We start from the raw sequence: 24,635 nt of genomic DNA, 5'->3' as shown, positions 1-24,635 counted from the left end.
TAGTATGTACAGACCAGTTTAAGAGATAACACTTTACTGCAATTATGATTTGCTTAGCATATTTGGAATTCCTAGCTCTATTGTTAAATTTTTTTATCATCTCTCTCCTTCCACACATTCCACCAGATTACAAAGGGCATCATACCCCGTAATTTCTAACTCTTTTATATTGCCCTTTTTTAAACCCCATTACCACTTAGCATCTCTAACTCGCGGTTCGGCTGCACCCACCTAAAAACCAAAATTCTCTAAAAAATAATCCCAGACTTGTTTAGTATAAGTACAGCCAAGAAAAGACTCAAATTAGTTTTAGTCTCTAACTCATGGAGCAGACACACGACACCATGAATTGTACCATCTCTGTAAAGGTAATCTAAAGTTAGCACATCCTGAAAGCTTAAGGTCCAAACTGAAAAAGAGACTTCTAGGGGTATTTTTTGATTCCAAAAATGCTAGTGATGGAAACTCAAATAGCCATGGTAACAAAGAATTCGTACATATTAGCTACCGAAAAATTGTCACCAAATCCCAAACTCTTAAGTCTTCGTCTCCTTCTGAAATCACCATAGTTGGGTCTCCCAATAGGAAATGGTATGATTATGTCCCCAAGATCCATTTCATTTAAATTCCTAATAAAACCGAAATCGCACACTGAATCACTACAAATCATGTCTTTTATGTTGTTTTCTAGTTCCTAGACAACTTAAACAAAGAAGTAAAAGAAAATTCAAGGAATTTTCACCAACCCATGTGAGTCTAGCCAAAAATAAACCCCCGTCACAATCCTGAGCCCTTTGCTATTTTACTGTCACTTGGGGAAAAAAACACTAGACCACTAGTATCACCTCCAAACTTTTCCGGAATGACCATAAAGACTTTTTCTAAGTGTCATATCTCCAGATCTACTTGGCGTGCACAACCTTGTTAACTTGCTGCAGATTTTAATCCCAATTCCACTCCGGCATTTAAGAACAGTTGCGCCCAACTGACCCAACTTTTCTTCTTCATAGTATTTTTAAACCCCGGAAAGTCCCTTCATTATCTTGGCAAATAGTATCTTACATACCAGTATACAGCTTAAGGAGTAATCATTAGCTTGTTTTTGTATTGGGTTTCCGAATTCTTCTTATAATCATAAGAATCTTGGTAAAATAAATTTATTCAATTAATGGTTACATATATTTTCTTAATTACACGATATTAATATTTTATTTTTATTATTCTCTCTTTCCTCTCACCTTTCACTATCTCATGTATAAATCCGTGTCTCTTTTCATGTTTCTTTCTCAAGTACAAATCAAACTTGTCTTCCTGGTTCTTCAAAGAATTGCAAATTTTTCTTGATGAAAGTTCATACTCTAAATGAATTTCTTCATAAATCGGATTATACAATTAACCAAAAAAAAAAGTATTGGACGACAGTATTTTGAGTTTTTACCTGTCATGTTTTTTATATTTTATCTAGATTTGCTTTACTACTTTAACTTGTCCTGATCTCTTAGGAATATCCTAGGTTTATACCTTTAGGGCTTTGCCATGCTTGTCGGGTTCTTATCATTATGTAATGACAAGCTCTACAAATGAGCTGATGTAATGCCTCTTGGACTATCTCTGAACAACTCTTAAAAACATTAATAACATCTTATCTTCATAAATATCTCTGTCTTTCATGGTATCAGGAGGAAATCATTGAATACCTTCTCGGGATCTGAAAACTCTTGAGCCGTCACCATCAATACCTCATCTCAGATCTTACCTCTCACTTCTTTCACTTGATGGCGACCCATCAACCTCTCTTGATAATACTGAGTCACATCTTGATAATGATATCCATTTCTCAACAGAAACCTGTGACAACTCTTTGAACACAGATTTCAAGTTTTCTTTTCAATCTTTACCGTTCAACAGTATTATTAGTCTTATTCCAGATAAACTTAATGATACCAACTATTTAGTCTGGAAAAACTAGATGGAATCTGTCTTCATCAGTACAGATCTTTTTGGCTTCATAGATAGAAGTTTACCAGTAGCACCACCGTATATTCTTGTTGGAGGTCAAGAAGTTCTTAACCCTGCGTTTGTGAAATGGAGGAAATGGGATCGATTTGTTCTGAGCTGCCTCAATGCTACCTTCTCTCCATATGTTTCTTCTGCAGTCCTTGGTTTATCCACCTCAAAATAGGCATGGTTCTCTCTTTCCAAAGAATTCTTAGATCAGTTTGTTGCGAGAAGAACTATGCTTAGGAATCAGCTTCATAACATTCGTAGAGAGTCTTATTCTATGACTGTGTATTTACATCGTATTATAGAAATAACTGATTTTCTAGATGCTATCAATGAGCATGTTCCAGAATCAGATCTGGTGATGTATACTTTAAATGGGGTTGGTAGAGAGTGTGATAACTTTGGCATATCTACTCAGAATAGAGATGTTCCATTTACGTTTGGTGCTCTTAAGTCTCGTTTGATTCAACACGAACAATTGCTAACAGCTCATTAGGCTGATCTCTCAAAGAGTCTTGACTCAGTTATGAACTCTGTCTTTTTTACCAAAAACACTTTTCACCCTTCATCATCTAAAGATAACTCTCAAAAACCCTACAAAGATAACTCTCAAAAACCCCATCTTGATAAAGATACCTCTCAAAAACCTTGCGAAATTACTGATTTCAGCTCCATCACCTGTCAAATCTGTAAAAAGAATGGCCACGCTGCTAATAAGTGTTTCTATCGTTATACCAAACCAAAAACAAATAACCCATCTACCTCTCAAGGTAATATGTGCATTCAAGTCAATACAGCCTCTATCTCTGAAGAAACTTCTTATCTTGGAGCTATTGACTGGTTGAAAAAAGATAGCGAAAAAAATAATCCCTAGAGACCTGGTGCAACGGCTCACATGACAAATGACATCTCTGTGCTACAAGATGCTACTCCCTACACTGGTTTAGACATAGTTGTAGCAGGAAGTGGTGCCCAATTATCAATCACTATTGAGGGAAACTCTGTTCTTCATACTGATACAACATCATTCACATTGCCCAATATTCTCTATATACCTACATTGCACAGAAATCTTATCTCTGTTGGGAAGTTTACTGATGAATACTCTTGTTCCTTTGAGTTTTTACCTTGGGGATATCGCATTAATGATCTTGCCACTAAGAAAATTCTTGCTGAAGATAAAGTAAACAAAAGCTTGTATCATATTGTTAACAACTCAGCTTCCGCAGCTCAAGCTCATGTTTCACTTCAGGCTTCTCCAACTACATGGCACAACAGATTTGGGCATCCAACAAATCTCATTCTGCAGAAGTTATATTCTGACTCTCATATTCGGCTAACTGGTTCTTCAGCTGACTCTATCTGCTCATCTTGTCGATTGGGAAAAAGCAAGAGATTGCCATTTCAAGCTTCTACCAGGAAAACTACTGCTCCACTTGAGCTTATCCATTGTGATATTTGGGGGCCCTCTCCATTGGTATCTACTATTGGCTATAGATGTTACATTCTCTTTGTGGATGACTTCATCAAGTTTCACTGGATATATCCAATGACTACCAGAGATGAGAGTCTAGTTTTTTTTCAACACTTCAAAACGCTTAATGAGAACTTACTATCTCAGACTATCAAAATATTTCAAACAGATGGAGCTTATGAGTTAGTCAAGGGTAGACTCAGAGATTTTTTAGATTCTTGTGGTATCATTGTGTGTGCTTCATGTCCCAATACACCTCAGCAAAATGGGGTTGCTGAGAGTAAACACGGACATATCACTGAGATGCGTAACACTATGTCTATTCAGGCATGTATGTCAAAGAGCTTCTGGTATGATTCTTTTCTTGCAGCTACATTTGTTATTAACAGAACTTCATCAAAGCTTCTTAACTTCAAGACTCCTTATGAGATAATATTTCATAAAGTACCTGATTTTTCATCACTCAAAGTCTATGATTGTTCTTTCTATCCTTTTCTCGGACCAACTAGGAAAGATAAGCTAAGCCCTAAGTCAGCTAAGTGTACTTTCATTGGCTACAGCCTAATGCACAAGGGTTACAAATGTTATGACAACTCCACTAAGAAGACATTTATCTCAAGGCATGTCATATTTTATGAGTCCACTTTCCCTTTTGTAACTGTTCAAAAACCCAGTCAACACCTCTTAACACCTCTGTTGACACCCCAACACCTATCTCTCCATCACTAAAACTTCTTGAAATTCCCCCACTGATGAAGATATTGCATCATCTGACATTGGTTCCATTTCTATATCTTCTGAGCCATCCTCACCTACATCTCATTTATCTACCAGCCCACCACCACCTGCTCATAATGAACCCACTCACTCCATGGTTACCGGATCCAGATTAGGTGTTTACAAACCTAAGTATCTTCCTGACTTTTTTACCCAGTTCACAATCACTCATACACTACATTCAACCTTCAATACTGAGTTAACCAAAGTTCAAGAACCAAAACTTTCAAGACTATTGCCAATGATCCAAACTGGATGTAATTTATGGTTCTTGAAGCTGAAGCACTCAAAGAAAATAATACTTGGACTTTGGTTGAATCTCATCCCTATATGAACATCCTTGGATGTAGGTGGGTCTTCAAGATTAAATATAGATCAGATGGGAGCATTGAGAGACTCAAATAAAGGCTAGTAGTTAAGGGCTACCATCAAGTGGATGGACTTGATTATAATGAGACCTTCAGCCCAGTTGTCAAGCCTTGCACCATCCGAATTCTTCTAACTCTAGCTGTTACAAATGATTGGATCATGAGACAACTTCATGTCTCAAATGCTTCCTTGCATGGAGATCTGCATGAGACTGTGTACATGAAATATCCCCAAGGTTTTGTTGATCCAGCAAAGCCCCACCATGTTTGTAAGCTCAAAAAATCCCTCTATGGGCTCAAACAAGCTCCTCGAGCTTGGTTTGAAAAATTCAGTGGCTTTCTGATCAACTTTGGGTTCATTATGAGTGACTGTGACCACTCCTTGTTCACTTACTTCCCTGTCTCTGGTACATTGCTTCTACTCTTATACATGGATGACATACTTCTTATTGGAATCTCCCCTTCATTGTTGTCCAGATTCATTGCCACTCTGAGTACTTCCTTTGCTATGAAGGATTTGGGAGAGTTACATTTTTTTCTGGGTATTGAGGTCACTAAGTCTTAAAGCAGTAACTCTTTGCTTCTTACTCAGACTAAATACACTGTTGATCTTCTTGAGAGAACTGACATGGTTGACTGCAAGCCGTGCGCTACTCCAGTTGCAAATAGAAATCATGTATCCCTTCATGCCGATGATATGCTGCCTACTCCATCTGAATATCGCAGTATTGTTGGTGATCTGCAATACTTGACCCTCGCCAGGCCAGGTATCACCTTTGCAGTCAACTACACATCTCAATTCATGCAATGTCCCACCACAGAACATATGATACTTGTGAAGCGTATCCTGAGGTATTTGAAGCTCTCCTTAGGTTCTGGCATTACTATAACACCTGGAGATATCACACAACTTTAAGGGTACTTGGATTCCGATTGGGCTGGTTGTCCAGACTCGCGGCGATCTACTTCAAGTTTCTGTGTGTTCTTGGGATATATTCTTGTTTCCTGGCAATCTAAGAAACAACCCACAGTCTCCAAGTCCTCCACTGAGGCTGAATACAAATCTCTCTCATGTCTTGCATCTGAGGTTATGTGGATTGCTACATTACTTGATGAATTGCAGATATCCATCACTTTACCTCATTACATGTTCTGTGAAAACTTGGGTGCTCGAGATCTAGCTATGAATCCATTTTTCCATGCTCGCACGAAGCACATTGGGCTGAATTATCATTATGTCAGAGACTTAATTCAGGCAGGAACTGTTGATGTTGAATTCATCTCCTCTGCGCTTAAAATCGTTGATGTCTTCACCAAGGGCCTACCACTACCTTTACTTGACAGTTTGAGAGACAAACTGATACACTTCTGTGACACAGACGCCTCAGTTTGAGGGGGAGTATTGGAAGACAGTATTTTGAGTTTTTACCTCTCATGTTTTTTATCTTTTATCTAGCTTTGCTTTACTACTTTAGCTTGTCATGATCTCTTAGGAATAACCAAGGTTTATACCTTTAGGGTTTGTCATGTTTGTCAGGTCCTTATCATTATGTAATGACAATCTCTATAAATGAGATGATGTGTAATGCCTCTTGGGCTATCTCTGAACAACTCTTAGAAACATTAATAACATCTTATCTTCATAGATATCTATGTATTTCAAGAAGATCAGCGATTAAGATCTTAATATAGGATTTATATATTTCTCAAAATTATAGGATTTCTACACATGAGTTTTATACATTTCTCCACATCATCTTGCAATCTTACCGTAGCATGAAGTTAAGAGAAATTATCGGTTATCGTTCTTCCATTTAGATATAACTAAGATAGATCAACTAGGTATAGCTAAGATAGATCAACAGATTTTGATCAAAAAGAAAAAAGTTAATAACTGATAAAATACTGTCGGAAGTCCTGGGTCCTACCACTATAGTACTATGAGAAACATTTTTATTACAAACTTGAAAGGGTAATAAAGAGGGGTCTTATTAACCTATATACCCGTATATAGGTTATGGAGCATTTAATGAGTTACCTTTTCTCTCAGGATTCATAATTTTTTTTTGTTGGAGTTGTGATTTTCTTAGATTAGCAACCTATATGCATGTCAGAAAAAATTTGTTCCTCTATTACCCTTATAATAGTCAAAGTGCTAGTTGTCATGGGACCCCACACATGACTGTGTTAGGTTAAACGTTAAAAACAAATCTATCATCTTCCATCTTTTACTTTTAGATAATTGTGACGTGTGAGTGAGATTTGGAAACATACGAAGTCTCAGTCCACAATAATTAAAAAAAAATCAAATCAATCTAATCTAATTCATGCCTATCTACTGTTTCAAATGTCACCATTACAATCATCAGTTCTCTGCTTTAGTAAACTTAATTTTCTTATTCATAATTGTTTAACATGATGACACAATAAAAAAAAAAATTGATGGTCTTTCATTCACCATAGCAGTGAATTGTTAATTTACCAAATCAAAGAAGTTTATTAGACCACACACAGATTCGACCACAAGTTCTAAGTTTTTGTTCATTTGAGCTTTCAAGCTTGAAAATTTACATCCGCCGAATTAAGAAGCAGCAATTAGGGGCTGTTTGGTAACCATTATTTTAATGGATTATCAGCCCATAATACATTATGCAGATTATAATGGATTTTATATGCGTTTTAAAATTCATTATTTCCATAAACAGGAAAAAAATGTTTTGAAAATTTATTCAAACCAATTATTTTTTCTAAGAAACTCAAATTGAATTTTTTTCTTCTTATTTTCTCTAAACTATCAAGAGAGAGACAAAAAAAACAACATAGGACTAGAAAAATATAGTAGATCATTGTTCTTTCTTCTCCTTTTCGAGATCATCATTCTAAGATAATCAATTATTTGAAGAAAAAAAGTGTTTGGAAAAATTTATTTTGAAAATGATTATACCAAAATCATTTATAATCATAAATTTTACCAAACAATGCCTTAACATAACTAGAACTGATTATACCCTCGTTTGGGTTGGAAATAAATTTTTGCATCAGATAAAAGAGACGGCGGAAATGAATACTTGCTTCACGGGAGAATAAAAATGGAGGAGAAGAAGATATAACCGAAATATAAGATGAAATGAGAGATAAGAGTGAAATAAATAAGGGGGAATTAAGTCGAGTGATTAACGAGATGAGAGTTTCGTGTTTGACTACATTTACTGTTTATCACTAAAACTCTAAAGGGTACTACAGGAACATAATCCTAATTACGGAAAATAATAAATTTGTTATTACTTTAGTAACTGCTTATATTTCCAACGTAATTTAAAAACAAATATGCCCATGTTAACTTGTATACCCGAACATGACCAATTCAATCTATTTATTATAATGGAATGTTTATAAAATTAATATAAATAGTATATAATTGTTTACTATTCCCCAACATCCATACCGGCATATAAGATAACATCATTATCTTATCCTATGTAACAGTTGCTTTAGTCCCTGGCTATTAAAAATTCTCGAGTTCGATCTCTTGAGTTTCAGTTGTTTTTATTTTCTTTTCGCCCAAACTACATTTTTTACAAGCCCTTTCAAGCGCCTCGAAGTTATTATGCTAGACGGTTGAGTTTGATTCGGCTGTGACTATTGCTTCATTATCAGTAAAGAGACTGGGAACAAAAGTTATTTCATTATCAGTCTGAACGTTATTATGACATCATGACTCGTACAAGTAGTTAGCTAAACCAACTTCAGCCTTACCAAGATCAGACTTACTACTAGTAAACATGTACCTAAACCCCCACAAAAGGAACTCATACATGCATTATATTGTATGTGTTCAAGCAGAAGCCCTGACCTGAGACTGAGACCTAGATCCTGGGGTAAGTATCATTGTTTCCTCCATTCTGTTATTCTTCAACCTATTTGCTTCTTCTCTTGAGATTTGATATGCATTCATCAAGACATCTGCGGGCATTGCGCTTAACACAGAAGTTTTTCCAACCAATGGGCTCGTCATAGCATTGTCATTAGTCTTGAATGATACCCATTCAAATCCTTCATTTCCAGCCTGTTTAACCACGGCGAAGTTCTGAGGAACAACCAACATCTGGCCTTGGTTGAGTTGACCATCAAAGACTTGGCGACCTTGGTTACCTACAATCTGACACCTGCAACTTCCTCTTGTGACGTACATAACACTGTGGGCGTTCAAGTTCCAGTGTGGTGCAAGTAGGGCATTCTGCATGCATTTTAAATAAAGACATACATATCATTCTGTATTAATTGATAGATAAAATCAAATATTTCGATTGTTAATTACCTGGTAAAGGACTCCTCTTTCTGCACTCATCTGGATGTAGTTAAGAATGGGCAACTTCTGACTGTTGAGAGTAGTGATTCTTCCACCTCTTTCTGAGTAAACATCAGCCCTAGTTGGGTTAGCTATGTTCTGCCTGAGTCTCATACTGCAAATAGTTTCCTCTAACCCGTTTGTGGTCCTGTAACGTTGTACTCGTTCCTCTTCTTCTTCTCCTTGTTGTGGCCTAATCACTTGAAGCCCACCTTCAACAAAAACGATGTTACCTCTCTGGTCATTTTGTCCTTGTAGTTTCCTTGCTGTCTCGGTGCTCACTCCAAAAGCCTCAGCCAAAGTCTCGACATTGAAGCCATTGAAGATGTTGTTTTCTGGGACATCTTGTTGACCTCTTACCTGTTGACGTTGTTGTTGTTGGCGTTGTTGATATGAGCTAGTTTGTGTTTGCTGACTTCCGGCCAGTTGAAATCTCTACATATATAGGACATATACAGTTAGCTTTTGTTTCTACGACTGATATATATTTACAAACTGCCAGACGAGTGCATCAGTGTAATTAGACATCTATGACATCGATAATTTCAAAAGAACTGATCGATTCATGTACCCTGAGGTTGCGATCTAGCTGGTTTGCGTTGCTGCTTGTGTCATGAACAACGATAGCGACAAGTGGCGTCTCGCCCTCATTGTAGCACCAATGAGATACTCCTGCAGGCAAAGCCAAAACGTCTCCTTGCTGAACTTGGCGTATCTTTTGATGCTGATCTCTAGATCTCTGCTGCTGGCCTCCTCTTAATTGCTGAGACTGCTGAATTGAATGGAAGGTTTCAGGACAGCCAGGGATAAGGGCTCCAGTCAATCCCCTACCTGGAATAACCGTGCATGCAATATGTTGTAGCTGTTAATTAAGCAATGCTTCTTATAATTACACGAAACGAAATTTTGAAAGTAAGGAAACACACCTTGAACAATGTAGGCAAGTCTAGGCGCATTTGCGAAAGATGGCAAAAGAAGTCCTCTAGGCTGAATGATATATCGAGTAGCAGCAACACCAGCACACTCGAATTGTTGATTATTCTGGTCCCAAAACTCAGCAACACCAGCTTCAGATTCAACACGACGGTTAGGCTCTTGAGCGTTTAAGTTTTCAATTCGACACTGGCTTTGACCTTGGTAATGACGTGGCTGTTGCGGTTGTTGCTGAGTTTGCCATCCTCCACCTTGTTGTTCTATTTGACCTAAACAACCATTCAGCGTGAAAAGAAAGCACAAACCAAGACAAACTAAAGATGAGGACTTCATCATGAACAAGCTAGGCTTAATTTTGTTGAAGCGGATACTAGTGAATGAGGTGAGTTATCAGCAATGGTGTCTGTTGACATTTATAGGATAGAAAAGAGTTTAAGGGTTTGACACATTTCATTTGGTTGGTGAAAGATTCTTTTGCATGCCATGATGCGTATTTGCATGGCTCTGTATAAACTCTAGTTGCAGGAACTCTGTGATAAAACAAGGTTCTACCTTTGGCAATTTGTTTTAAAGAAGAGACAAAAATTAATTGGTATACCAACCACATGACTCTGATCATCTGATATGCCAACAAATCTGTAGCTTATTGGTGATACAGTTTGGATTGAGAAATGCACATCCCACAAATGAGAAGTTCAATTCAGTTCTCAAACCTTAGCAGTAACTACCATTATAGTACAGTATACTGAACAATCAACGTTCAGCTGAATCCCTAACCTTAAAAGGGTTTCTTATTTTTATACTTTAAAGTCCGGAAAAATTCAAGGGTCTACGCATAATGGTACCAAAAGGCCGACTTAGCTCAGTGGTTGAGCGCGTGACTTTTAATCCCGTGGTCAAGGGTTCGATCCCCGTAGCCGGCTTCGAAATTATAAACATTTTTGTAGGCTTTTTGTTTTAGAAAACAAATGTTGTTTCGACCGAATAGCACTGGTTATACACAAATATGGGTTTTACGGTAACAATACATTTACTCCAAAACTAACCCAATCTTCAAGTCGTGTTGTCCGAAATTTTGTAAAAATTCAGCTTACAGTTGACAATAGTACTCTTCATATAAGTTTTGTCCTAGTGAGTTTTTGAAGGGAAAGGCACATGAGATCTCCATATGTTCATCCAAAATTTACAAAAATCGTAGCTCCCCATTTGTTTTTGGATAAGTTTTGTCCTAGAGAAAAGTGTATCCTCCCTGCAACAGAAGTCATAAACAATACTGCTATATTTTTCTTTTTCTTTTCTGGATTGATGTGAAGGTGTTCAAATACAGCTAGATTCATTTTTGACAAAATTATAGAACACCTTGCTTGTTGAGGAAATGAACCAAAATTGGAACTGCGCTTGGAACATTAAGATTTAACAGAAATTGTGCTATTTTACATATTTTATATTTATGTATACCATCTGACGAATTCAAACTCGGCATCGGTCGTCAGGATCCTGAAATGTACCCGTGACCCTGCACAAAATAGAGTGCTATTATTAGGTTCTAAGTGGAAAACAATAGGTGACTCCACAATTATTCTGTGTTTTATGAAAACAAAGATGCAACAAGTTTTTTAACTAGCGAACTAATTTTGCGCAACAAGCATTTTGGAGAAAGGTTAGAAAGCTACCAAAGATCAAAAATGCAAATTTGCATTACAAACAAAATAAATGACTTCGACAACACTCAAATTTGCATCACAAACTACGTTTTTAAGTAGGGAACTAAGCTTCCAAATTTGCATTTCGAAAAACTTGCATGTTATAGCTTGTGTTTATAAAACAGAAATATGTGTTTATAATGTCTATTAGAGACGAAACTCTATTACGTAGTTAAGCTTTTCTTCCCATTACTGATAAGTACACAATTGTCAGTGAGCTTGTGTACAGCGTGACTACTGATGGACCTCGTTCAATCTATCATGGTTGCTAAGTGTTCAACGAATTCTTTCTTAGACTTTAGTGATACATGTTTGTCGTAGAACACTTTAATTCGATGTTCTTTACTATTTAATAAAGACATAGGTAGGTCATCCTCTTTATTAGTCAACCTAGATATTCACAAATACAGATCGGCAGGTGGAGAAATGAAACCCTGCATTTAGTACTCAGAATGTGAGGCACTTAAAGATATAATAAACGTACCTGTCATAAGATAATTTAGCATCCCCAATCTTCCCTACAACTTTATTCCGTACTTTGCGAACATATATCTTCAAACCAACAGTAAATTATTATCAGGGTGAGATACGGTACAGAACATAAGACAGATTTGTTCATAACCAGAAAAACTCACCTCTACTTGGTCCACTGGACCTCGCTCAGCATCCCGGTTACGGTGAACAACAATTCCATTGTCACATTTGTTAATGAAGTGTGCACTTCCACTGATATCGTAAAGATTAGGGGGTCCACCAACCCACTGATGTAACTGCGACAAACATTAAAGTAACTGAATAAGCAAACTGAACTTAACAGGAAAGAAGTAGGGACAAAAAGGTCTTTAGCAGTAAGGGATAATACCTGTCTTGGATGCGCTACAAACCAGACATGACATGAATGATGCTGAGCGAAACGTTTGATCTTCGTAAGCATCTGACTCACATACTCCGTTTCGGTCCTAACAATAGTAATAAAAAAAATGAATTATTACTATCTTAACGAGCAAAGCCATGGTCAACTTATGTTCATATGATTTAGCATCTTATAAACAAGCTTATTATCCGTTCTTTTCAGAATATCCCCTGTTCAAATGAGTGAAGACGTTATTTTGCTTGGTAGAACAGTGCAGCTGAAGAGCTGCTCTCGTCTGTTGCTTTAACCAGAAGTGGTCCTAACAATTATGTTTTTTAAGTATGCTACACTAATTGTGTGTAATCTTTTGATATAATTGCTGAATAATTACTATCCCAGGGAGCAAGCCGCGGTCAACAAAATGACATCAGAAAGCAGTAAGCTTTTAATCTTTTATTGTTACTACATGTGCGTGGAACTCCATAGGAAAAGCAAGAGGTTGTATCATTATCTAAATCAAGTACCAAAATATTATGTGCCTGTCTTATACTCCTTAAAAGGTAAGAAATAGAAACTCACTGGTTTGGAGGGCGCTGATGATCTAGCTCATTGTATGGATCGATCACAAGTCCACGGACCCCATACCTGAGGACTGCAGCTTTGGCTAGCTCAAGAACCCATTTAACTGAAGGAAGGGAATCATCCTCGCATCTGTCCGAAATGCCAAAAGTAAATCACGAAAGCAAAATAAACTATAAAGGGCACACAGCATATAGAGGTTTCCAATTTTCCCCAGTTGTGGATCATATGAAAAGACACAATTCAGATACTCAAACTTGGGGGCACTCAGCCGCCTAGAGTTTTGTAAGTAAAAAGATGAACCGAAAAGAGTATTGGTTTTTGAAGATAGAATCTTAGAAAATTTATTTGGTGATATCGTTTCTACATAAAAGAAGGGGAAACAGTCCTAAGCACATGATAAACAGAGTTCATTTTAGCCATTATACAGCTCATATAGAAAACCTGAATCCCACATGAGTCATAGCTCAAACAAACAAACAAGATGTGAACCTGATATTTTTCAAGTTGAACTCTGCTAATCACCATTAAAACACTGCTTTACTGGGGAGGAGGGACTGAGGGGAGTAACTATTGCAACCAGAAATAACAGATCAACTATAGTGACATAGTCCTAACCCTAAATTTCATTTTTAACCAAAAAAACAAATAGAGCTTTTTGCTTTGATTTATAATAACTCCTCAAAAGCTTCTGGGAAAAAAAATCCTACTGTAAGTCCCGGTGGTTCAAACTCCAAAAACTATTACCAATTAAGTTATTACAAGAATTATTTAGCAGCTCAAGCTCAACCATGTGTCTTTTTGTGCGCCAAAAAAACTCACCTTATGAGATGAAAAGTATTGCTGAGCCATTTCTTCCCTTCTTCTAACTCTTCAGGACTCATTCGCTCAACGGATTCTGCGTAGCTGCAGGTGTGAGGGAAAAGAATTTAGCCAACGTTATAAATACACCAAAACTGAAATTCTTTTATTGTATTCAAAATTATATATAGTAGACAACCTCTTCCCCAAGGGATAGAGTGATATACTGATTATGGGCACAATAGCTGATATTTTTTGAGAATGCATTATAGTTTAGATGATCAACAACCTCACAAAAGAAAAAATAGCTGATATTTTTTGAGCATGCATTTACAGTTTAGATGATCAACAACCTCACCAAAAAATAAAAAATGAATTTAATTGAAAGACAGTATTTCTAATTTATTTAACCCTACCAATAGAAGCTTAAAATTTACCAGTAAACTATATTTATAATTTTTTCCGATACCCTTCTAAAAGCATGCAACATGCACTGATACAGGACATCATCCTTTCAGAAATTCAACTCTTAGACCATTCTTACGTTATCTGTAATCTTATCCCTCCCATGTGAGTATTTATAAATGATAAACAGACTACAGCTACATATGGTTCTTCGATCGCCATCTCTAGTGAAAGATATGCGTAAACTACACTGGCCTGAAGGAGACACAGCAAGACAAACCTGAAGTGCAGCTTCCAATGATATTATAATCATCGTACGGGAAGCGTTTTATTGGGTATTATTACTTGAAACTTAAATTTAGGAAGGCTGTAGCTAAAGTTTATTTTTATTTTTCTCCAGTGATCAGAATCCATTGTACATACAAAAAAAACGAAGTGAGACAGCAGTATAATTCTAACTTTACCTAGCACCAAAGAACGGCCTTTTTGTATGCTTCTCCAAAAGTTTCCTAGCATGCTCCCGAACCTATGAAAGTGATTGTGGGTCACACACAAAAGATGATGGAAGCAAATAAAATGACAACGACGTATTTCAAATGGCTCTTCAATTAGATAGACACTTTCGAAAGGAAACATATACTAGGAGAAATAACCGGATAAAACATTCTATGTCCCACTTTTGTGCAATTCCAACGAAAAGGGTGCAAATTCAACATGGCATAGTTCTACAACACTGACTTTTTTATCCGGTTATTTTTGGATGATTGGAAGACATGTTATTCAAATATCTAAAACACCTTACCTTGTTCTCCATTGAGCAAAGTGCAAACTTCCATCCTTCTTTTTCATTAATATTGCATAAAAGAGCATCAATCCATTCACTCTTGCCTGAATTTGGAACTCCGGTAACTACCGTCAATTCTCCAGGAACAATCTGCTCAACAAATACCAAAGATACTCAAATAGCTTAAAGAAGGGATGTCATTTTGACAAGTTTAATGGGGAAGCGTGAGTGGTGGAATTTACTACACAGCATGTCATAATGTAACTACCATGGAAATATCAAAAGGTTGGTAAAAATCAAAGTTTAGTATCAAAACCTAGAAATACATGACTAAGTTACCATCAAGACCTTTACATGTGAAACAGATTGAAAACATGCTTACTTTGTAAAAATCATCGAGACCTCTCCACCCAGTCGACACTCCAAGTTCATAGCCCATACTGCAATGATAGTATGCATCAATCTCGTCGAAGAAATCTCTGAAGGTGAACAAACCACGTATGGGATATAATTCAGCCTGGTCAATCACTTTCCTCAGTGCATGTGATCCCAGACACATGAGCACCTGCGGGTGTAAGTTGAATCAAAAAAGATCACTGTGTAAAACAAGCATGCACATGATTCTCTTTTTTTTCTTTATATACAAAAGAAAGAAAACATGAGGGGCTTTTTAGTCCAAAAAAGAATGTAACCATGGACACCGAACAACACCACTATCCTTTATATTATAGATAATAACGTAGGAAATTGTGATCATATTCAATTTTCAATTAGTGACTGAAGAAATTTTATAAGAAAAGAGCTTGGACTAAGGTATATAAGAAACTGTTATGATAGATTACTAATAGTTTTAAACTTGCAGCAGCCGCATCTTGGGAGTATAGTCTCCTCTACCAATTATTTGGTTGTTCCAACTCCACAGATACTTTTTTTTATCAAATATTAAGATGACGGACACTTAATTATAATTTTTATGTACCATTCAGTTGGTCCAACCCCACCCTGTGGCGCTTTTTATGAGCACTTATTTTACGGGTCTCTTACATACACATTTTATGGTTCTCTTACATACAACAGTTGGCTTCCATCTCCATACAGATCCTCCTCACAACCCCCGCCAAGAGCTGGTTAAAAAATGAATAGTCTTAAGACCACTTTTCAAAACATCAGATAGCATAACCTCTATAAAATAATAGCCTTGGTATCCGCCTTCTTCAATTAATCTAGAGAGTGATAAATTTATAGATAAATGAATAATTATTAGCTTAAAGAGATGATTCTAGCTTTTTGTTATAAACAATATAACAAAAAAATTAGAATGGATGAATGCACTCAAAGGGTACAGGTTTGCTACACTGAGACTTAATCACTCAACCATTAGCGGGTACAGGTTTCAAGGAAGAACGCACTCGAAGCATCCACCGAAACTTTTTGTTGTGATACAACAATCTAATTAAGTGATGAAATACAACTTGATTTTAACTTTTAAAGAAAAGCAAGCGACTATTGATGCATGAGAAAAGATGATATGCACGCACATTTATTTTTCCTAGTAACTATTACTCTATAGAATATTTAGGGCCTATAAAAAGGGACCTTTTGAATATACAAATACAATTATATTGTCGGGATTATTAATTTAGCACCAAAGCCCCAAGTCGGGACCGGAACAAAATATATTAAAGAGATTATAATTTACAAGTATTATTTTGAGGTTATATTATATGTCGAAACTAAATTAGAATTCACCCTATCTGAAAATATCTAAATATGCAGGTACATGATTCTTACACAAAAGCTACCCATTCCAGAACTTCTTGCCCTATCATCTACATGGGGAAACATTTCTAAGTATAGCTTCAAGATAGTTACAAGTAGAGAATTATAAGTTCAGAGTCGCAGGATCTTTCCGAGTGAAAATACATGGTTAATTGATTAGCACTTGGTACACAAGGGTCACCATGTGCATCATCCTCCCATTTCATTCTAAAACAATAAACTCATCAGATATTTGTTGCAACTTGGGTGAATTTCTAATGCATTTGTGTAGTCACTAAACATTACAGCATTCCTTTTACTTTTTGATATGTCATTTGGGTGAGGAGACAACCCTTACAAAAATTTAACATAATATCATTTGAATGTGGTCACTGCAAATTTTATTTTAAAATTGTTCAAGGTTGTACTTCCCACTTTATGCCAACTGATCTAAGTCACACAATATATAAAACATAAAACGACAAGGTTCATGCATTGCCCAAGTTAGCTAGGCCCAGATGAAATCTTAATCCTGGATGATTGTGTTGTGCCAACAACGACATGCATAGTTTCCTTCCAAGTTATGCTCAGTCTAAAATCCAATGTGATTTTGACATATTCTTAAAAAAAAGCTTGTAGAGGTTAGTACCAAACCTCATTTGCATCTTTACAAACGTCAGCATTATTTTTCTTTGGCCATCTGACTCGCCAACATCTGGTGACCACAAAAGTATAATTGTAGCATATCTATATATATTAAAATCTCTATCCACAACTTGTTCCAATATATCATTACGATGGAAAGATGAGTTGTTAAACCTTTCTTTTCCAAGACGACGTGCAAGTTCTTCTGCTAAGGCTTGCCCAGGTTGATCTGCATCAGTTGCCAAAATAATGCGAGATGCCTAAGGGTTTCCAAGTTGACATGGCACACAAAAGATTAACAATGGCAATAACACATGTCCAAATCGTATAGAAGTTGTTCAATGGTGCAAACCTTGTCAAGATATTCTTTGCAATTCCACAAGTACTTGTACTTTTTGTCCTAGTTTAAAAAAATACTGCAAGAGCATTAGATCACTATTCTGAAGCTGGAAAAATAATGGACCAGTAAAATAGAAAGCCCGACCAAATAAATTAGTAATTTATGCCAGCATAAGAAATGCAAAGAAAGGACACATGTGTTCCCTACACTTGCTGAGCTCATTGAGCTAGCTCATACTCTGTACTAATGATATACATGCATTAGAGATATCATCCCCAACATTTGAAGTCACTAGGATTTAAATTTTAGTTTCCGAGAAAAATGATTTTGATGACTTCCTTACATATCCAAGAAATGCTAAAGTATACGTGTATATATATAGATAGATAGATATAATGTTTATGACAGTGTGACGAGGATGCCTACATGGCTATTGTTCAACACCATAAAGGTCACCATGCTAGTCAAAACACAGATTCGAATAGAAACTACACGAGGTCAAACCTAACCTCATCTTCAGGGGGTATATCTTTATCAGACACCTTGCAAGGTGCTCCATCAGGAACACTCACACAATTACGAAACCCAGCTTCTTCCATGGAAAGCTTATCAATTTCACCCTCAACCTATAAATATTATACACAAATTAGATACCAGACAAGGTTTTTACATAAACAGCATCCGAACACCATAATTAAGTTGACTGTACTTACAATTATAATATCAGTGGCACCTTTTATGTCATCCAGTCCATAAAGTACTTTTTCAGTCTCCTTCTCCTGATAATTATAATCAAATATAATAACACAGTTAGCATTTCATGAGACTGACAAGAACAACGAAATCAGGTCATTAAAATGTTAATAAATTCCGGTGAAATGGAGTTGCGTGAGAGAAAAATAATGATGTTAATCCTAAAATAACAATAGCTAACATATTGATAATCCAAAAATGTAACTTAAATTTATTTATTTATTCCTACAAAACTTTCATGATTGTGTTAATCGCTGTGTAGTTTCTGCACCTTACCTAACTAGACCCAACTGGTGATACATTCAACCAAATTATTCATGCATTGGTATTGTGAACTAAAAGTAGGGCTGGGTAACAAGAACCTGCCAAAAACGTTTGTTTATGTCTCGGTACTTGCAGCTTATAAGCTCTCCATTTCGTTTATACGTAAAAGCGATTGCGACCTGTAAATTTCACAGCTTCAGTAGTTAGATGTGTCACAATAAAACCTGAGCATCTCCCTACTTAGAGGTTATAAAAAAATCTAAGAAAGAAAAAATGACGAATTATATTTGAGCCATAATCTTGTAAACATGCGGCTCAAGATGCGACGAGATGCCAACATAATATAAGGACAGGTTTACAAGACTCGGAAAAAGTGGTAAATGCCAATTAAGTCAAACGAGTGCGCACTAGGATTCTCCATCACAAGATTCACAAAAAATCAGTTGGATGATCACTTCGATCTATTTAGACAGTCGGGAACCTATTACTTTCTTCAGAAATTGATGATCCAAGATCCCAAGTCTCAACCCTTTCTGACTGTCCAAAAAAGGAAGTATATCTGATCTGAGCAATACCCATTCTGAATATATGAAATCAAGGTATCACAATCCTTTATGTGAGCATCGTACACAAAAAAGACTGATGAACAACATTTGCATTTTAAATCAGTCCACTTCACATTTAATGATAGGTTCATCAATCAAGTTCACTCTTTTATGATCATGCATCCCGGGGCCCGGGCAGCCACTTCTGAAGAGTAGTTCGTCAATCAAGTCCATCATGCATCGCGAGTACCCACAATGCAGCAACATGACTTCCCATCGAGCATAATAAGAATGTGTTTATGAATTTTCTAATAATCAAACTAATTCACAACCGTTAAAAGCTATACAAACCTCGTCACCAGGCTTTTGCATAACAGAATTCCTCCGAAGAGTTTCTGCGGATATCATTCTTTCAGCGAAGTAAGCAATTAGCTGAGTAAACAAGGGAAGAAAAGTAAGCAATTGGCTGTGAAAACAGGGGAAGAAAAAAAGATATCATTCTTTCAGAGAAGTAAGCAATTAGCTGAGAAAACAAGGAAGAAAACTAAGCAATTAGCTGTAAAAATGAGGGAAAATAATACCAGATCATTTATATCATAAGACTCTGCTTAAGCTCAACTACAAAAGAAAATATGAGACGAACTATATGCCTTTCTTATAGGGAACTCTAACTTCCCTGCCCATTGACGAACTATCATTTACCACTACAACAATCCAAAAAAGCAGATATGTCTCGTAAGAAATTTTTGAGATGGTTTTTCAACAGTAGGGAATCCCAGATTAGCTCCAAATTATCATGAATCTCATGATAGACACTGTTTTGTTATAGACAGGGAAAAACTGATACACCACAAACAGTCGTCAACTGCATCTAAAAAGGTGACAATAATAACCTTGAATGGAATGCTTCTTAGCAAGACGGCAAAAAAAAGGACGTACTACAATAAGAAAGGGATTGCAGTAGATTGGTCATGGAAGGCTCATACCCAACCAACATCAAGTACAATTGAAGTGCTCAAAGTTCACACCACGCCCTAGTTAACATTTCTAGAATCAATTTGATTCGGCTTCAATATAAAAGTCTCAAAACTAACATACCATGGGCCCCATACAGTAAAACACGTAATTAACTAATGTGGATAATGACTGGAAAGGAGAAAATAGAACCATTTACCTCCTCACTTAATGGTTCGAGACCAATGCTCTCTTCTGTAATGTGTCTTTTGGTTTTACTTGTTTCAATACGGGGAGAAACCTTGGCAGACGATGCCCGGCCATTTCCAGAGGCCTAAAACAATATGGGGCTCAACATTAATGGCTGTTCTCAATTTACAGATACAGAATTGACCAAACAGTTAACATGAAAATCAAAATTACCTTAATATTGCCATTTGCTCCACATTTTGCTCTGAAGCAATTCCACAAAGCTGTACTTCTACAACACCCAAAACAAAAATTGAACAGCAATAACTGAAGTCACTGGGGATTTAGCGATACTAGTAGGGGAAATTGAAAATTCCCAGAATTAAAAAAGTAGGTTAAGCAAATTTACCCATCAGCTGTAATGAAAACAGACAAGGACTTCTCCATAGTATCTCCACCACCACACTATTTTATAGAACAAAAAAAGTTGAATTATCAGGGCAGGGGTATTGATTGAAGTCATCATTCCAAACAAGAACACAGCATATATCTGAACATTAATAGATAGAAAATTAGACCTGATGACATCTCAAACGACTATAAGTGCCAGGCTTGCAATTACAAGAAATCCCCATTTTCTCTAATTGCTGCTTCAATGTCAACCTATTTTTGGTTACCTCTTCCTCACTAGACTGTTCTTCAACTTGAAATTTCAAAAACAATATATACATTAAAATTAGAAGAAATCATTATCATAAATAACAAATTAAAAAAAACAAATAATATAAGTAGGTACCTGGTACTAGATTAGAGACAGCAGCAGAAGTAGAAAACCTAGAGTTTTGGTTTGATAAATTGAGAGAAATTGAAATGGGTTTTGGTGAGAAATTATAATGTTGTTGTTGCTGCTGTAATGGACGAAGTTGGTTCGTAGAGAAAAAAGATATGGTTGGTAAGAGAGTATGAGGAGGATTATGAGGTGCAGGTCTTAAGAAGTATTTGGAAGCCATGAAGATGTTCGAGGAACAGGAGAGAAGAAGAAGACGATGATGATAATGGTGATGATGAAGATGAAGCATTTCTTCCTTTCGCTCTACTATTATTCTTCTGGTAAATCAATAAATGAATGAAAGAGAAGTGGCAGATACACTTCACATCATCATAAACTCTCGTAGAGTGAATTCTTAGGGTTTATCCTCTTTCTTTCTTTTTGAATAGTGTTTTGAGTTGTTGCATACAACACAAGCAAGGGCAAGGGCAACGGCAAGGGAGGATATTTGGATTCGGGTTTAGGTTTTTCCACGCGGGTTTTTTTTTCTCTTTTACAACCCGATCACCTTAGTAATTTCAAAAAGGGAAAATTAGGCTCAGGCCCAACCCATGGATAACCCATAATATGAGGCCCCTAGATAAAAGAGTTTTATTAGTAGGCCCTGAATTAAAAAATAAATTTAATAAAAGCGAAAAGACTAAATTAGCCTCAAGTATATAAGAGACGTCACCTACCTTTCTCTCGTTCAGACGTCATTATTTCATTTCCAAGGAGAGAGAAAACAAATCTCACTCACCTGAAACAGAAAGAAATCTAGAAAAAAACCGAAAAAATCAAGAAATCTTCCTGAAATCTGTTCCAAAACAAAGATCGAGATCAAAAACTATTCATCATTTGCTAACCCCTAAATCAGAGAAACAGATCGAAAAAGTTTCAGATTCAAAAACCAAAAAGAAACAGTTTCAGATTCAGTTTCATTATTCGCCGTTGTTACTTTCCTGTTGATGAAATACTCCGACGATTAATCACTAGGTAAGTTTTGATTTGAAGCTGTTAGTTTTGATTCCTGTTGTTACTGATTCGTGGGTCGAAAATTTCTGAACTAGGGTTTGTAATAAGATTACAACAAACATAACTCATTCTGACTGATAATTTTACAGATCGGAGAAGGAGAACAATCGTTTGTGCATAAAATCCATGAAATAACTGATTAAATAGAAACAAAGGTAAGTCATGGATGTGATATAACTGATTGATTTAGTGGATTTCATTTCTGAGATGTTACTGTTTGAAAACCCTAGAAACTCTAAGTTGAATTGCAATCAACTAACTTGATTTTATTACTACATCAACTGCAGATTCAGAATCAAATTTCTTTTGGAATAAAAATGGTGAAAGGAAAAATGAATCCCCCTAGAAAAGATGATACAATTACAGGTACTAAGTTGTGAAAACTATTGTTGTCATGGTCTCATGTTTATTTCTCATATAACGCTTGTGAATATGTAATTACACAGACAAGGACATGTGTAACTATAAGTTACACACTCAAAATGTAACCACTGACTGTGTTGTGGTTTGTATATTGATTGTGTAACTTATAGTTACACATACCAAGTGAGCCTATCACCACTGACTTGCCTAGGGATGTGTAACTAGTAGTTGCACATAAAAAATTGGTTGTGTTTAGGATGTGTAACTTGTAGTTACACATAGAAAATTGGTTGTGTAAATTGAAGTTACTCATTAATATGCATGTGTAAGTTAAAGTTACACCTTGTAGAATGTCTAGAATTGAGTGTGTAACTTGTAGTTAAAATCTACTAACTGAAGAAATTTAAAAGTTTCTAATGTAAGTGATGCTTTTGAATGTATAACTACGCAAACAAGGGCCTGTGTAACTTTAAGTTACACATTCAAAATCTCACCACTATGTTGTGGTTTGTATATTGAGTGTGTAACTTGTAGTTACACATACAAATGAGCCTTGCAGAAGTGGTTGTGTAACTTGTAGTTGCACATCTTAACTGTGAGTTACACATTCAAGATGTTACCAATGACTTGCAAAGTGGTTGTGTAACTATAAGATACATATTGAAAATCTAATCACTGACTTGCCAATTGACTGTGTAACCTTAAGTTACACATGCATAATAACATAACCTTCATATGCATGTAAGTTAAGGTTACACAACACAGAATAGAATGATTCAGTTTGTGTACTTGGCAAATACACATAGTTTGTAACATGATTTTCATTTTGTAGTTAAAAACGAGTGTATTTGATAAGTACACAACATACTGACTCATGCTATTTTTGTGTGTGATGTGTACAGGAAACCTAAGGCAGTCGTTGAATGCAGTAAAGGATTTAGTAAAGGTGATAAAGCCTATAGGACTGACTGATAGGGCTCAAAGATATCTTAGGAGAGCTGCTTACGGAGAACTCGTAATGATGTATTACGATGACTATGATACAACTGTACCAACTACAACAAGACAGATAACTACCAACAAACACGGCGTCTTGAAGCTCTTGAACTGCTTTGACATGGATTGTGAGACACCATGTTCATTCAGGTTTTCTGATGATAAGATTATAGAGTCTACACCGGCAAAGCTGGCTGGTATATTTTGCATGCAGAGGATTGGAAGCAGAAAGGGTCAGAAGCTGTTAAAGTACTATTGTCCTAGTGATTTGACTGACAATGTTTTATACAGCAAATACTTCACCGATATCAAATCTACAAAGCATCAGACGACGGTGACTAAGACAAACATTTTAGAGAAGATAAAACAACTTATGGCAAAAAGGAGAAAAAGTGGGAAAAGAAAGAAAGTTGATGAAAAGGATCTAGTTTGCCTGATAGGTCTTTATCTTTGCTGTGTATTGTTTTTTGGCGACAAAAATGCCAATGGAGTGAACGCGAAATATCTTAGTATCGTTGAAACTTATGATACGGTGCTCAAGGTGTCGTGGCCTGATTTAATACACGAGCACTTGTTTGAAGAGATTCATACTAATCTTAGTTGTTTGTCAAATGTGAAGGCTTGTGTGCAATACCTACTGGTAAAAAGCTTGTGTGTAATTTCTATTCCAGCAGTTTTAGTGTTACGTGATGGATATTTTTGTTCAATCGACTAATTAAAATTTATATGTTGCAGTTATTGTTTGCTGAACACACGCCAGCAGGATTAATCCCGAAAGTTGAGAACCACGAGGAAGATATCCCGAGGGTTGGGAGATGGGATATATACCAGATTTCTGATTACATTTGGAAAACAGACATGACACAGTTTTCGGTAAGTGTTATATGTCAGTTGGTTTAGGTTTTGTAAATTTATTATGGTAATGTAATTTAGATAAAACTTTGATGTAATCAAAA

General features: G+C 36.2%; 2 protein-coding genes, 1 long non-coding RNA gene and 1 other non-coding gene across 4 annotated transcripts; 2 read left to right on the top strand and 2 right to left on the bottom strand.

Annotated features, from left to right (window-relative positions):
- Nucleotides 1–8,289: 8,289 nt before the first annotated feature.
- On the bottom strand, nucleotides 8,290–10,267 carry LOC113286368 (legumin B-like). The gene is made up of 4 exons (XM_026535003.1): nucleotides 9,898–10,267; nucleotides 9,543–9,802; nucleotides 8,942–9,406; nucleotides 8,290–8,860 (listed from the first exon to the last, which is right to left on the bottom strand). The coding sequence occupies exons 1-4, from the start codon at nucleotides 10,238–10,240 to the stop codon at nucleotides 8,459–8,461; spliced, it is 1,470 nt and encodes a 489-aa protein (XP_026390788.1). The 5' UTR covers nucleotides 10,241–10,267; the 3' UTR covers nucleotides 8,290–8,458.
- Nucleotides 10,268–10,755: 488 nt separating this feature from the next.
- TRNAK-UUU lies at nucleotides 10,756–10,827 on the top strand. Its single transcript has one exon. It is a non-coding gene; the product is annotated as a tRNA-Lys (tRNA).
- A 341-nt stretch (nucleotides 10,828–11,168) lies between these two features.
- Nucleotides 11,169–21,672, bottom strand: LOC113289978 (twinkle homolog protein, chloroplastic/mitochondrial-like). Its single transcript, XM_026539438.1, has 21 exons — nucleotides 21,274–21,672; nucleotides 21,056–21,180; nucleotides 20,887–20,942; nucleotides 20,712–20,769; nucleotides 20,509–20,622; nucleotides 19,686–19,766; nucleotides 18,888–18,968; nucleotides 18,486–18,551; nucleotides 18,282–18,398; nucleotides 17,785–17,832; nucleotides 17,607–17,692; nucleotides 17,442–17,502; nucleotides 15,412–15,594; nucleotides 15,048–15,179; nucleotides 14,710–14,771; nucleotides 13,862–13,945; nucleotides 13,040–13,171; nucleotides 12,470–12,566; nucleotides 12,243–12,377; nucleotides 12,092–12,159; nucleotides 11,169–11,420 (listed from the first exon to the last, which is right to left on the bottom strand). The coding sequence occupies exons 1-21, from the start codon at nucleotides 21,554–21,556 to the stop codon at nucleotides 11,375–11,377; spliced, it is 2,115 nt and encodes a 704-aa protein (XP_026395223.1). The 5' UTR covers nucleotides 21,557–21,672; the 3' UTR covers nucleotides 11,169–11,374.
- A 527-nt stretch (nucleotides 21,673–22,199) lies between these two features.
- LOC113286367 lies at nucleotides 22,200–23,614 on the top strand. The gene is made up of 4 exons (XR_003329251.1): nucleotides 22,200–22,281; nucleotides 22,410–22,475; nucleotides 22,608–22,686; nucleotides 23,586–23,614. It is a non-coding gene; the product is annotated as an uncharacterized LOC113286367 (long non-coding RNA).
- Nucleotides 23,615–24,635: the final 1,021 nt, after the last annotated feature.

Source organism: Papaver somniferum, chromosome 6 (genome assembly GCF_003573695.1).
Source record: "Papaver somniferum cultivar HN1 chromosome 6, ASM357369v1, whole genome shotgun sequence".
Taxonomy (NCBI): domain Eukaryota; kingdom Viridiplantae; phylum Streptophyta; class Magnoliopsida; order Ranunculales; family Papaveraceae; genus Papaver; species Papaver somniferum.
This window is presented reverse-complemented; position numbering and strand designations above follow the sequence as displayed.